The 13,949-nt window shown below is 41.7% G+C and overlaps 1 protein-coding gene across 1 annotated transcript in view; it reads right to left on the bottom strand.

Annotated features, from left to right (window-relative positions):
- Positions 1-13,949, bottom strand: part of LOC127580106 (alpha-N-acetylgalactosaminide alpha-2,6-sialyltransferase 2-like) — a 68,257-nt gene that overhangs the window by 13,774 nt on the left and 40,534 nt on the right. The window contains 5 exon segments of the mRNA XM_052033318.1: positions 977-1,080; positions 1,646-1,784; positions 3,843-4,020; positions 5,182-5,236; positions 5,238-5,351. Of these exon segments, the coding sequence (XP_051889278.1) occupies positions 977-1,080; positions 1,646-1,784; positions 3,843-4,020; positions 5,182-5,236; positions 5,238-5,351 (590 nt within the window).

The raw sequence follows: 13,949 nt of genomic DNA, 5'->3' as shown, positions 1-13,949 counted from the left end.
CAAGAGCAAACTGGTAGCTTTGCTCTCCCTCTTATTAGTCATTACCTGTTTGCGTGGTGCAAACTTTACCTGCTACGCACCAGCCTGTGCCTGAATGTTGTCTAGGTCTTGCTGCATGCACACGTACTGCTTCATTTGCTGAGGAATTGTGAATGGAATTCAACACTCTGCAATCATCAGCAAACATTCCCACCGCTGAAGGTCATTGAAAATGAATGGGCCTGCGACACTGCCCTGAGGAACTCCAGCAGTGATGTCCTGGAGCTGGGATGATTATCCGCCAATAACCACAACCATCTTCCCTTTGGCAAGGTGCGACACCAACCGTTGGAGTGTTTCCCCTTTAACTTTCATTTTACCAGGGCACTCGATGCTGCACTCAAAACCTACCTCAATGTCAAGGGCATTCATTCTCACCTCGCTTCTAGAATTCAGCTGTTTGGCCAACTATTGGACCAGGATTGTGATGAAGTCAGGAGCAGAGTTCTCCTGTAGAAACCCAAACTGGGCATCGTAGAGTTTTTCCATAAACAATACATAGCTGGACAATTTTCCACATTGGGAAGGTAAATGCCAGTGTTGCAAATGAACTGGCACAGCTTGGCCAGAGGAACTGCTGGTTCTGAAACACAGGTCTTCAGTACTGCAGCTGGGAGGTCTTATGGTCCCATAGCCTATAGTATCTCGTGCTCTCAGCCAGTTCTTGACACTTTGTGGAGTGAATCCAATTGGCTGAAGACTGGCCTCTGTGATGGTGGGGATCTCAGATGGAAGTTAAGATGGATCATTTGCTTGGCACTTCAGGCTGGTCTTCATTTATATTACTGATGGCAGCCAAATCACTCTCTAGGTTAGCGCAGTGTGCAATAAATAGTCAATAAATATTTTCTCACACTACTCTCTCTTATCACAACAATGACTCACTGAACCTAGTCACTATTTTTCTGGAAGGGAGTAAGAAAACAAAGGAATTTACCGTTGGGATTTGTCTCGCCCCTTCACTATGGCAGTTTTGGTTATCGCAGCTTTGGCCAGGTAATAATCCCGATCGTGATCTGGGAGAAAAATGTATCTCGTCTCCTTTAAAAGAAAAGTTGCAGGTGGTAATTCAGTTGCAGATTGTATAATTGGTTAATTATTGGCTGAATTCAAAACAATCTTTGTTGTCAAGTACACACAACTCCATTCTCATGGCCGTCTTGCTCTGGTTTATTTTGTGAAGTACCCAAGTCCTACAGAGTCATATAATTATTTGCTCCATATTAGGATGCATTGAATGTGCTTGATACAACTTATTGGCCCAGATATTGTGTTCACCCTTGCAGAAAGCCACCCAGAAAAGATTAGAGATGTTTGTGACAGCACCTGAGATCGGGATTGAACTTGGGTCACTGGAGCTGCGAGGCAGCAGCTTCACCAGCTGCGCCACAGTTCACCCTCTACCTCCAACTGAGAGGGACCCACCAGAGGTGGTTCCACGGGTATGGACGAGGTTGGGGGATGTTCTCTCATCCCAATTACTGAGAAGGCCCACTTTTGCCACGTCCATGATGAGAAATATCAAGAAGCACTTCTGCAATTCCAAAAAGAAAAAACAAACTCATCACAGGGAATTTGCAGGAGCACAAAATTTGGGAGACTTTACCTCAGAAATCGGCAAGGCAGTGTATCCAACACGGTGATATGCATATAAAGAATTCTTCAATGTATTTGTGGAAAATGTATAAAATGATGTCCTAGTTCCCACATCTTGTTCAAATCCTTTAATAATGGCTCCATTCACTCTATACAATGCAAAACAAACAAAATCACTTGAAGCAAAATAATTTTAACTCTAGATTTTCTTCCCAACTCTCTTATCCTTGTGTCTTCATCAATGAATGAGTTTTTTTTTCCCCTCAAGTTCTAGCTATCAATATGACAGAATTTATCCAACCTTTTCTATCCGTCCAATGACTTTATGGAATTACCAAATAAAAGCATGGGCTTCATACAGAAAACCAAACATTAATTGCCTAATTCATGAGCTCAACCATCACCACCCAGGCTTGGGATTGTTCACTGTGGAAAATCAGTCATCCCCATTTACCAAGCCTTGTGCAATCTACAAGATTTGAAATGTGCTTCCCCAAATACAAGTGTAGTACAATATTGACTGGAAGAATTAATTTTAAAGGCATTCTCAACTGGCGTTTGACAGAGTACGAGTAATCAGAACCAAATCTAAATGTGTTCATATTCCAGTTGAGAAACAAAACCAACCTTGGAGACTCTCAATTCTGTTCTGAATTGTTCAATTTCTGAACTCTTTTTGAAAAAAGGAATTGTAATCCATTTCATTTATAGAGTCAGAGTTATACAGTATAGAAATAGGCTATTCAGCCCAACCAGTCCACGACAACCAAGATTGCCCACTCAAGCTGTCCCATTTGCCAGCACTTGGCCCATAGCCTTCTAAACCTTTACAATCCATGTACATGTCCAACCACCTTTTAAGAGTTATTGCACCTGCCTCAACCACTTCCTCCGGCAGCTCATTCCAAATACATACAAAAAAAAAGTTGCCCCTCAAGATCCTATTGAATCTCTCCCCTCTCACAAACCTATGCCCACTAGTTCTTAATTCCACAACCCTGGGAAAAAGACCAGGTGCATTCACCCTATCTATGCCCCTCACAATTTTATACATCTCTGTAAGATCAGTTAATAAATTGAGGATAGAGGGGACAACATTAGGAAAAGATTTGCCAAGTGAATGGACTGAGAGCGTGAAGCAGGCCAAAACAATCTCTTTCACCCAGAATTCCCTCATCATTGAACAAAGTCGGTGACCAGTGGTGTTCCGCAGGGATCTGTTCTGGAACCCCTACTCTTTGTGATTTTTATAAATGACTTGGATGAGGAAGTGGAGGGGCGGGTTAGTAAGTTTGCAGATGACATGAAGGTTGGAGGCGTTGTGGATAGTGTAGAAGATTGTCATAAGTTACAACAGGATATAGACAGGATGCAGAGTTGGGCGGAAAGGTGGCAGATGGAGTTCAATCTGGAAAAGTGTGAAGTGATGCACTTAGGAAGAACAAACATGAAGGCGGAGTACAAGGTTAATGGCGGGATTCTGAGCAATGTGGAGGAACAGAGGGATCTTGTGGTGCAAGTTGATAGGGTGGTTACGAAGGCATATGGTGTGCTGGCCTTCATTAGTCAGCAGACTGAGTTCAAGAGCCGCAAGGTAATGTTGCAGCTCTATAAAACTCTGGTTAGACCACACTTGGAGTATTGTGTTCAGTTCAGATCACCTCATTATAGGAAGGATGTGGAAGCTTTAGAGAGGGTGCAAAGGAGATTTACCAGGATACTGCCTGGATTAGAGAACATGTCTTGTGAGGAAAGGTTAAGCGAGCTAGGGCTTTTCTCTTTGGAGCAACATAGGATGAGAGGTGACTTGATAGAGGTGTGTAAGATTATGAGAGGCATAGACAGAGTGGACAGCCAGCATCTTTCCCCCAGAGCGGCAATGGCCAATACCAGAGGACATCCATTTAAGGTCAGAGGAGGAATGTTTAGGGGAGATGTCAGAGGTAGGTTCATTACACAGAGATTGGTGGGTGCCTGGAACGCACTGCCTGGAGTGGTGGTAGAGGCTGATACGATAGGGACATTTAACAGCCTCTTAGATAGGCACGTGGAAGAAAGAAAAATGGGGGCTGGGGTTATTGGCTGTGTAGGAGGGAAGGATTAGATTGATCATGGAGTAGGTGTTCATAAAGTTCGGCAAAACATGAGCTGAAGAGCCCGCACTGTGCTGTACTGTTCTATATTCTAAAGTGTAAACAAAAGCACACCTGAATACGTAGTCATGTCCATCAATTTCCTTGCCCTTCCGAGAGCCGTTCAGAATGCCACCATTTCCGACCACAGCGCAGCGAATGCAGACCGACGTTTTGTTTGGCCTTTGCTCCCAGTCATCAAAGAGGACAGCATTTGCAGAGGTGTTGAGATAGCTCAGTGTGTCCTTTAGGTCTGTAACATGAGATGGAAGCTAACACACTGTTGGAACGTGATGTAAAATACAGCCAGACAGAAGTACAAGTGCCAGCACAGTGGCACAGCCACCATCTCACAGCCCAGAGACACGCATTCAGTCCTGACCTCAGGTTCCATCTGTGTGGAGCCTGCACGTTCTCCGTGACTCAATGGGTTTCCTCCTTGTGCTCTGTTTTCCGCCCACATCGCAAAAACGTGTGGATAGGTAGATTAATTGGCCGACGTAAATTGCCCCTAGTGTGTAGGTGAAGGGTGAAATCTGGGGAGAGCTAATGAGAACGTTGGGAGATGATATAAAAAGTGTGATTAATGCAGGATTAGTGTAAAATGGATGGTTGATGGTCAGCACAGACTCAGTGGGCCGAAGGGCCCCTCTCTAATATCCTATCACAAGTGTCCTATATATTGCTTCAGAAAAACTGGAATCAAAATTTGGTGAGAATGCCTTTTATAACTTCAACATAACCTTCAAGTGCAGACTCAGTAATAATTGCAGGCACAAGAGACTGCAGATGCTGGAAATCTGGAGCAACACACAAAAGGAGCTGGAGGAACTCAGTGGGTCAGGCAGCATCTGTGGAGGGAAATGGCCAGTCGACGTTTCGGGTCAAGACCTGATAGATAGATCCCTCCAAAGATACTGCCTGACCTGCTCAGTTCCTCCAGTCCTTTGTGTGTTGTTCAATATAATTGCATGCTGGCTCACATTTTCAAGCTATAACCTACACTAATTGTCTTGCAATGACTAAAGCTTTTCATCTCTAGCTTTTGATTTGGTTGTTAAGTGATTAATCTGACCAGTGCACTGTGCTAGTTAATTTATTTCTAATATGTTCTACTGCTGTAGTTTGTAATTTATTCTTCAGTTTTTAAATTTCTGTATGTTTGTAGTGCAAGTGTTGGTGGCAAGGCCAGCATTTGTTCCCCATCCCTAACTGCCCTGCCAGGGGAGGTGGTGAGCTGCCCTCTCAAACAACTGAGTCCTTGTGGTGATGGGATTCCCGTGGGACTGCCCGGTGGGGAGCTTCAGCACTTGGATGCAGTGACGTTGAAGGAAAAGGGATCTGGATCATCCGCAGGTCAGGATGATGTGATATTATACAAAGTATTTAAAACAACTAAAAGGAAAATATTTACCTTCATAATTTATCACACTCAACCCATGGGCCCCATTGTATCTCTTCAATCTCTGTATATGCCTGTTCCGTTACATGTTTACTCCATTGTAGGATAGGTACCGTTCCCAAGAAGATTCCTTTGTAGTCGGATACATTTGCCAGTCGACCTCTTGCAGTTACAGGACATTGCTGACAAACAAAAGTAGAACTCTGCATTAAGATCAAGGAGACTATTTAATCTTTAACTAAAACCTCATGTCAATTAAAAGTACAACAGATGGCTTATGAAAAGGAGAAAGTCTTGCCAATTTCTTCACCTGAATTAATACATCCAAGCATCTTGCTCACAAACTCAATTGGCTCATTGAAGATATAGTGAGGAGCAGGAGTCGAACATCCTCCCGAGTCACGATTCAATGAGATTCCCACCCGAATTTCCAACACCATTCCCATGCTCCCTAGTGTTTGAAGATTGGCTTGTAAGTCAACTGAATACTAGAATGCTCAGGATGCTGCAAGGAATCACAATCTTCAGGTCAAGACATTTTCCTTCATCTCAGACTGTACATCTTCTACTCAAGACTGTGACCTGTTGTTCGCAGAGCCACAGAGGTGTACAATGCAGAGACAGGCCTGTCAGCCCACCTCAGCCTAGGACAACATTTTTGCCAATTCTACTCTAACCCCACATGCCCACATTAGGACCGTATCCTTCTGTGCCTTGCTGATTCATGTGTCTGTCTAAATGCCTCTTAAACATATGAATTCAGATAGAATTACATCTGTTCTAGGCTTTCCTGTCAAGAGAAATCATCTCCCCAACTCTTGCTCAGTCCTAGCCCCATTTGAATTGTACACAGTAATTCCTCAGTCATGGATTGGTCGACCATTCTATTGTTACAATGTCACTTGAATACCTTTATCCTTGTGCTGTTTGCCAATGGGTTAGAGAACCATATACCTGGGGCCATATACGTACACAAACCTGTGTCATCACTAGTATCGCATAGTATCCCCAGCAACCCTCCCATCTTTTAGCCTCACTACGTCACGTTGTGGTACAATGAATTAATCTACATCGTATTTTGTGATTGAATCTCTTACAAAGGCCAATGATCAAGCCTGTCAAAAGTAAGGCAGGGAAAACAAATTAAATTAGGAGGTTTTATGTTTCATTGCCAGAGAATGAGCGGTTAACATCAGGAAAGAAAAGCATGCCAGGGCTATCTCCCAATCTGCGATAATGCTGACAGATATCAAGGTGTTTGAAGTGTAACATCTGTAAGGTGGTAACAACTGATCTTCGTGGGAATCATGGAGGCTTTTTGTCGCCTGGATTGAAGACGCAGGTCAATGTGATTTGCCTCTTAGCGTGATGGTCATTCAAGCAAAAGCTAACGCATCACATGATAAGAATGAACAGGACGAGGTTTTACAGTCAGAAAAGTTCATACAAGTTGCGGTTGATATGAACTTTAAGAGGCGTTGCAATTTGCATAACTAAATGCCAGATGACACAGCTGATTCCAATACTAAAGCAACAGGAAAATACTTGACCAAAAGGAGGCTACTCAATGAAATAATTCTTTTAATGTTCCTTGAGGAATACATTTCCACAGAGAAGGCTGCAGAAGGATCGAAAGCTGACAAAGATCACTTAACGTTGACTTGGTGGGAATGCAACAGAAGATTTCAAGTTTAAGTTTCAAGTCATTAGTTGCTTAACAGTAAGGCAGCACTTTGAAGGGCCATTCTGAAAGAACACTGCAATTTGGCAATCAAATAAACAAGTCTAAGTAACTGTTATCTCCAATTGAAAAGGAATGCAATTCCAAAGAAAATCTCAACTTCAAGATATTGATAATGGCCCAGGTCACCCTATTGACCTCAAATGACTTAACAGAAAGTGTCAAGGTTGTTTACCAGCCACCCAGCGAGACCTTATCGATAATAACCATGATCCATGGGCTGTAATAAAGTTCAAGAATCTTAATGATGTTCTACCTTCTTCCCCATTCCCCCCCCACCCAAAATCAAGGAAACAAATCATGAAGAAAAGCCAATGACTGAGGACTAAAATAATCATGTAAAAAATTCCAAGTATAGCAAAAACATTGCTAGTTCTTGGGATGATGTTACATCAATGTCAGACCACAGGTTCAAAGTAAAATTCAATGTAGCTATGGAGAGTGGCTTTGAAGGAGGTCAAATTGCTCAGGTCCCATGAAGAAGAGTTGTCAACTAAGGATCTAGTGCAACTAGACATACAATGTACTGCACAACATAGAACAGTACAGCACAGGAACAGACCCTTTGGCCCACGATGTCTGTGCTGACCATAACGCCAAATTAAATTAATCCCCTCTGCATTCACACAGTCCATATCCCTCCATTCCCTGCCTGTTCATGTGCTCATCTAAATGCCTCTTAAACATTGCTATCGTATCTGCCTCCACCTCCCCTGGCAGCATGTTCCAGGGCATCTACCACTCACTGTGTTAAAAAAAAAACTTGCCTCATTAATTCCTTAAGCTTCCCCCCCCCCCCCCCCCACCACCTTAAAGCAATACCCTCAAGTATTTGACATTTCCACCCTGGGAAATAGCTCTGACCATCTTTGCCTCTCTCAATTTTATATACTTCTATCAGGTCACCCCTCAGATATTCCAGAGAAAACAATCCAAGTTTGTCCAAGCTCTCCTTATAGCTAGTACTCTCTAATCTAGGCAGCATCCTGGTGAACCTCTTCTGCACCCACATTGTTGAACCACTCCTGTAAATGTTAACAGTAAGCTTTAATGTACTGAAGTGGCAGCTGTGGAAATCTTCATCAAGGACAGACGAAATAGAGAATGCAATTCAGTGAAGACAACAAATGTTACAAGGAGATTTACATGAAAGAAAAAAGCTGTCCAGTCTTCTTTGGATTAGGGCACACTTTCATTCTTGGATGATGACCCTGTCTCTCCCCCCACATTATCACCAACACTCCACTCCACAACTAGCATTGATTTTACTTAAATATATACTTACAGATTTTAAAAGTTATTTAAATTAAGGACATACAGTACAAGCTTATACAAAAATCAAGGAAGTTACAGTCCAGGAATCATTTCATTATACAAAAATTAGCAAAACGAGAAAGTTTCTCATTAGTTTCAACATAAAAATTTTGGTTGTGTTCCAGAGCTCAAGAATTTTGGTCAAAAGTACAAAAGATCTGACATAAGTTCCATTAACAATAATTCTTTTCCTTCCCCACAACTCAATCCCACACCACCCTGCCGATAATTATCCCATAAGCAGGCAACTTAAAACATACTGTTCAATTATCATGTCTTTAACATCATAAATTGTCCAGTGGATTTCCTCTAAAACAACATTAGTGCACATCACAAGATGCTTCAAAGGCAGTGTTGGTATTCTGAGCTCTTAAAGTGCAACTGCAAATCCTTTCCTTGCCAGGAGACACAAGAGACTGTAAATGCTGGAAAATGGAGCAACAAACAATATGTGCAAGAAGAGCAGCATCTGTGGGAGGAGAGGAACTGCCGACATTTTGGGTCAAAACCCCGCATCAGGACAACCCGAAATGTCGACAATTCCTTCCCCCACCCCCGCCTCACAGACTCAGCTGAGTTCTTTCAGCAGATTGTTCATTGCGCTTTACCTTCTCAGTTTGTGTCACTGCACAACAGCTGGAGATATGCTCCTAATCTAAAATGGAAAAGAGATTCCTATGCTGTCACCTTAAAGTCTACTAGCAGGGCAAGGAAATGAGATGAAAGTAAATAACCTCTTTGGAAGAGCTGACCTTGCACTGGTAGATAAATAGCTCTTTGTATCATAATTTCTGAACACCTACAAAAGATTTGTCAAGTTCAAGTTTATTGTCACGGGCATACATGCCCAGGGTATAAATGTCATGAAAGTTAGCTTTTTGTAGCAGCAGCATATCCATTACAAACATGATAACTAAAGTTTGTATTAACTTCTGTTTAACATAAATTATACATAACTTGCATGACAAAATAAACAAAATTAAAATATAAATGATATTAGTGCAAGAAAATATAGTTCAAGGCAGAATTATGGTTTTTCAGGTCAGTTCAAGATTTTCCTGGTAGGGAGGAAACTGTTGTTGAACCTTGAATTGTGGGTCTTCAGGCTCCTGTATCTCCTGCCTGATGGCAGCATTGAGAAGAGGGCATGGCCCAGATGGTGGGGGACCTTAATGATGGATGTCACCTTCCTGAGACAAGTGGGTAAAGTAAGTAACAATCTAATTGGGCAATCATAAAAAGCGGTTCGGAAATATGCTGTTGTACTATTCTAAGCCATATTTCTGCCAAAAAGTCTGGGAGATAATTGGGAAAATGTCAAGGTCAGGATTGATAAATATTCTCTGTCCCACTCGCAGTTTGAGGCCTCCTACACGTGTTCCCACAAAGCCTGACGAACAGCATCTCTGAGTGGGCAAGCTGCAGCCCTGGGACTTCACATTGAATTTAACAATTTCAGGAAACAGATTTAGCTCTCTGCAGTTTCAATGTCAGTTTCTTTTCCATTTCTAACTGCCAAGTTTTAAAGTAATTGTTACCTTGATAACATAGGTCTACATCCTGTCTATTCTCTCCAACCCCCCGAAACTCATCATGCTTGTTTTCTCACTTTCCAGTTCTGATGAAGAGTCCTTGCCCCCAAAACATTGACCATTTCTCTCTCCACAGAAGTTACTGAGCACTTCCAACATTTTGTTTCACAGCGTTATACCACTCGGAAGCAGGTTCCTCAGCCCAACTCATCCATGATGACCAAGGTGCCCACCTGAGCCAGGCCCATTTGCCCTCATTCTAGCCATATCCCTCTAAACCCTTCCTATCCATGTCCCTGTCCAAACATCTTTTAGGCATTGTAATTGTACCCATCTTTACCACCTCCTCTGGCAGCTCATTCCATATACCCATCACCATCTGTGTGGAAAAACTTTTCTATCAGGTCCCCTTTAAACCTTTCCCCTCTCACGGTAAACCTATGCCCTCTAATTTTAGACTCCACTACCTTGGGAAAAATATTATGACCATCTATCCCCCTCACGATTTAATAAAACTCATGAGGTTATCACTCAGCCTCCTTCACTCCAGGGAAAATGATCCCAGTCTCTATCCTTACAAACTCTCACTTTCAAATTATAGATGTTTCTTTTAGTACTGAGCGTTGCAGAACCAAAGCAAATAATAAAAGAGAGTTAAGATCTGGATTGGCTACGACCTAATTGAATGCAAAACAGTTCTGGGAGTCGGCATTCCCCAATACTACCTTCCTGGAATTGGGAAAAAAAGGAGACGGGAGCAAAAGAAATTGCATTTCCACAAGCATAATTTGTCAAGCTATTAAAACCAAATGTCAACAACTCAACCCTTGCTTGAGCCAGCCAGTGGCCAGAAACAAGATTTGTACACAGAGTCAGATATGAAGCATACAATTCATAAGCAAGATAGGGCTGATGCTGGAATTTTAAAGCAATGACAATGCTGGAAATAGCAGGTCAGACAGCACATGGAGAGAGAAAAATATTTTCTGGTCAATGACTTTTTTCAAAAAAAAAAATCAGATCAAGAAGCAGCTGGGAATAAAAGCCAGCTTTCTGCTGCAGAGAAAGGCGTGAAACAGCAGAATGATCAAAAGGTCTATGGTAGTATTTTTAATATCTTGAGGAATCGATTAGAGGCCATCAGAGACTATGTACTGTGTAATGAGAAAGGATTAATAAACAACCTTGTTCTGCAGGATCCCTTGGGGAATAGTGACCATAACATGACAGAATTCTCCATTAAGATGAAGAGTCAAGGATGATGGTCCTGAAACTAAATAAGGGAAACCATGAAAATGAGGCACAAGCAGGCTCCGATAGATTGTGGAACGTAACTTAGGTGGTTAACAATGGGCAAGCAATAGAGTTTTACAATTTAAAGAGCTCGGGGATGAATTAAAATGTTCATTCCTGTCCAGCACAAAAGCAAAATAGGAAGGGTCTCTTAACCATGGACTTCGAAAGAAATTAAGGGTAGTATTTGATACAAGGAATAGAATGTAAAAGCAAGGAGACCTGTGGAGTGGGAGTGTTTAGGATTCAGAAAAGGATTGATATGAAGAGGGAAAATAAGAGTACATGAGTAAGCTTGCAGAGAACATCAAACTGTTCATAAAGGCTTCTCTCGATGTGTGAAGATTAGTGAAGTAGGTCCTTACAGTGAGAAACGGGAATTTATCACAGTATTAAATTCATACTTGTGCATTTTATTACATTTGCAATTTATTTCAATTTTTGTTCTCTTAAATTGAAGCTCCCAAAATGGGGACTCTGTTAAATATCATGAATGAAAATAAAATTAAAATTTTATAGCTTCAGTGCGTAGAATAAAATCCAATAGTGAAATTAAGATGAAAGGAATAGTTTTCAATTCCGTTTGGATTTTCCTTCACCGAATGTATTACTAAAAGTTAAACAGCTACAGAGCTAATCATTTCTGTAATGAAATTATATTACACATCATTATGTCAGAAGCAGCTCTAAACAGTAACCAAAAGCAGTGGGGGAGTACTTAAGATTTTAAAAGGTCTTAACTGTCATGTGGGAAAGGAACTGTGCCAGGTTTCGGTCAACTGCAATTTACACTTGAGAACAATTGGGGATATAAGGGGGAAATGGGACTGATGGGATTGTTCTGTTGGGAGCTGTCACAGACCTGATGTGCTGAGTGGCCTCCTTGTTGGAATAAACAAAAACAAGTCTGGTTCAATCATTTTCTGTAACATTTTGCAGGTACAGATTCCCAATTTACTGTTCTTCAGATAAAGCCAAAGCTGGCAACATCTTGCGTTGCTAATTTTATTTGCGAGATTAGGAGTACGCTATACGACAAGAACACACAGATGAGAAACATTATGCCTAACTGCAGTAAGGTAATGATTGATCTTTGACCTCAGCCCAATTTTCTTAATATCCAAAACATCCACCAATCAGTGTCTGTTTTGATTATACACAGTGGCTGAGCCCTCAAAACTCCCTAAAAGGATTGCCAACCTCTGGCTGAAGAAATTCCATATGTCCCAAATGGCTTATTTAGAGACTAGGAACCCTGGCTTTAGACACCCAAGTCAGAGGAAACCACAACTGCCCAGCTCGATGGAAAGAGCCCCCACCTCATCAGAGCAGCAAATACAATTCCTCACCAACACCTCAAAGGAGAGTTGGCAATAGTGCCAGGGGCAGTGAAACGATTTGGTGCCTCAGATAAAAGGATTTTCTTCTTCTAAAAAAAATGCTGACCTGTAAACAGGCAATGCCTTTGATCAATGCACTTATGAACCTTAATTCAAGATATCATGGACAAATTCAACAGCTATAAAAGATAAATGACACCGGCTGTAATTACAAAGAGGATTTTTGCAAGAGTACAAAATGGCAGCATTGATTTAACAAAGAAGCTGGAGCTTCACGAAATGTGTATGCACTCACCAAACTGAACGAAAAAGCACATAATTGCAAATATTAGACATTGGTCAGAGGATTAGGAATTTTATTTTAAGCAAAAGGTGCCTTTAAACAATTATAGAATATGAAAGTAAGGCGGCAAATAATAAAAAAGACAGCAAGATCTTTGTCAAGTATGTAAAAAGTAACTAAAGTAAATATTGGCGCACCAGAGAACGAGAATGGGGAATTAAAGGAAAACGGGAAAAGTGGGGGAGGTTCTAAATTATTGTGGATTGGTTTTCATAGCAGATGACACCAAAAATATCTTAACAATACTGTAGGGAGGAACTTAAAATAATCACTTGAATAAAAATAGTACTAGGCAACCTATAGGTGCTAAAGACCGACAAGCCCCCTGGACCTGATCACCTGCATCCCAGGGTCTCATGGAGGTGTCTGCAGAGGTGGTAGATGCATTCATTATAATCTAACAATTCAAGATGTCCCAGAGGGATGATCAGGAAACCACAGGCCAGTTAGTCAAACATCCATCACTGGGAAAATGCTGAAATCCATTCTTAGAGAGGTTCTAGCAGGATATTTGGAGAACCACAAGTCAAACAGGATGTTGAGGGTTACTACCTCTACAACTCCTTCAGGCAACAGCTTCCAGTCCCCTACAATTGGTGAAAATCCTTCCTCTCTCATCTAATCTTTCTGCCAATTACTTTGTATCCAAGACCCCTCATTCTGGACCCTTCCTCTAAAGGGAATAGGCCCTCCTAGATACCTCTATCCAGTCTCCCCTCTGCCCTCTTTGTTGCAAAGGAAATGACACTGTCTCATTCAAAACTTCCTCATGGCTACGATTTTCCAATCCTGAGACCATCTTTGTAAATCTACTCTGCACCCTCCCCAGTGCAATTAGATCTTGCCCGTAGTACGGTAAAAAGAATTGTACATGAAGTCAAGCTATAGCCTAACTAGTGCTGTATACAATTAAACAATACAACCTCCCTGCCCTTGTACTCTTATGCCTTGGCTAATAAGGACTACATTTCTAGTCTCCATTTACCCAACTTATTGACCTACCCAGCTGCCTTAAAGGATCCAAGGATACATACCCAGGTCCTGGTAATCTTTCACACACTTCTCACCTTCCTCTTGTTTATTGCATAACATTTTGCTTTATTGTAACCTCATCCAAAAGAGACATTTTCCCCTGAAGCGAAGGAGGCCGAGGGATGACCTCGTAGAGGTTTATAAAACCATGAGGGGCATGAATAAGGTGAATGGCCACAGTCTTT

This window comes from Pristis pectinata, chromosome 18 (genome assembly GCF_009764475.1).
Source record: "Pristis pectinata isolate sPriPec2 chromosome 18, sPriPec2.1.pri, whole genome shotgun sequence".
Lineage (NCBI taxonomy): Eukaryota > Metazoa > Chordata > Chondrichthyes > Rhinopristiformes > Pristidae > Pristis > Pristis pectinata.
The sequence above is the reverse complement of the archived record's forward strand: the minus strand, read 5'-3'. Positions and strand labels throughout refer to the sequence as shown.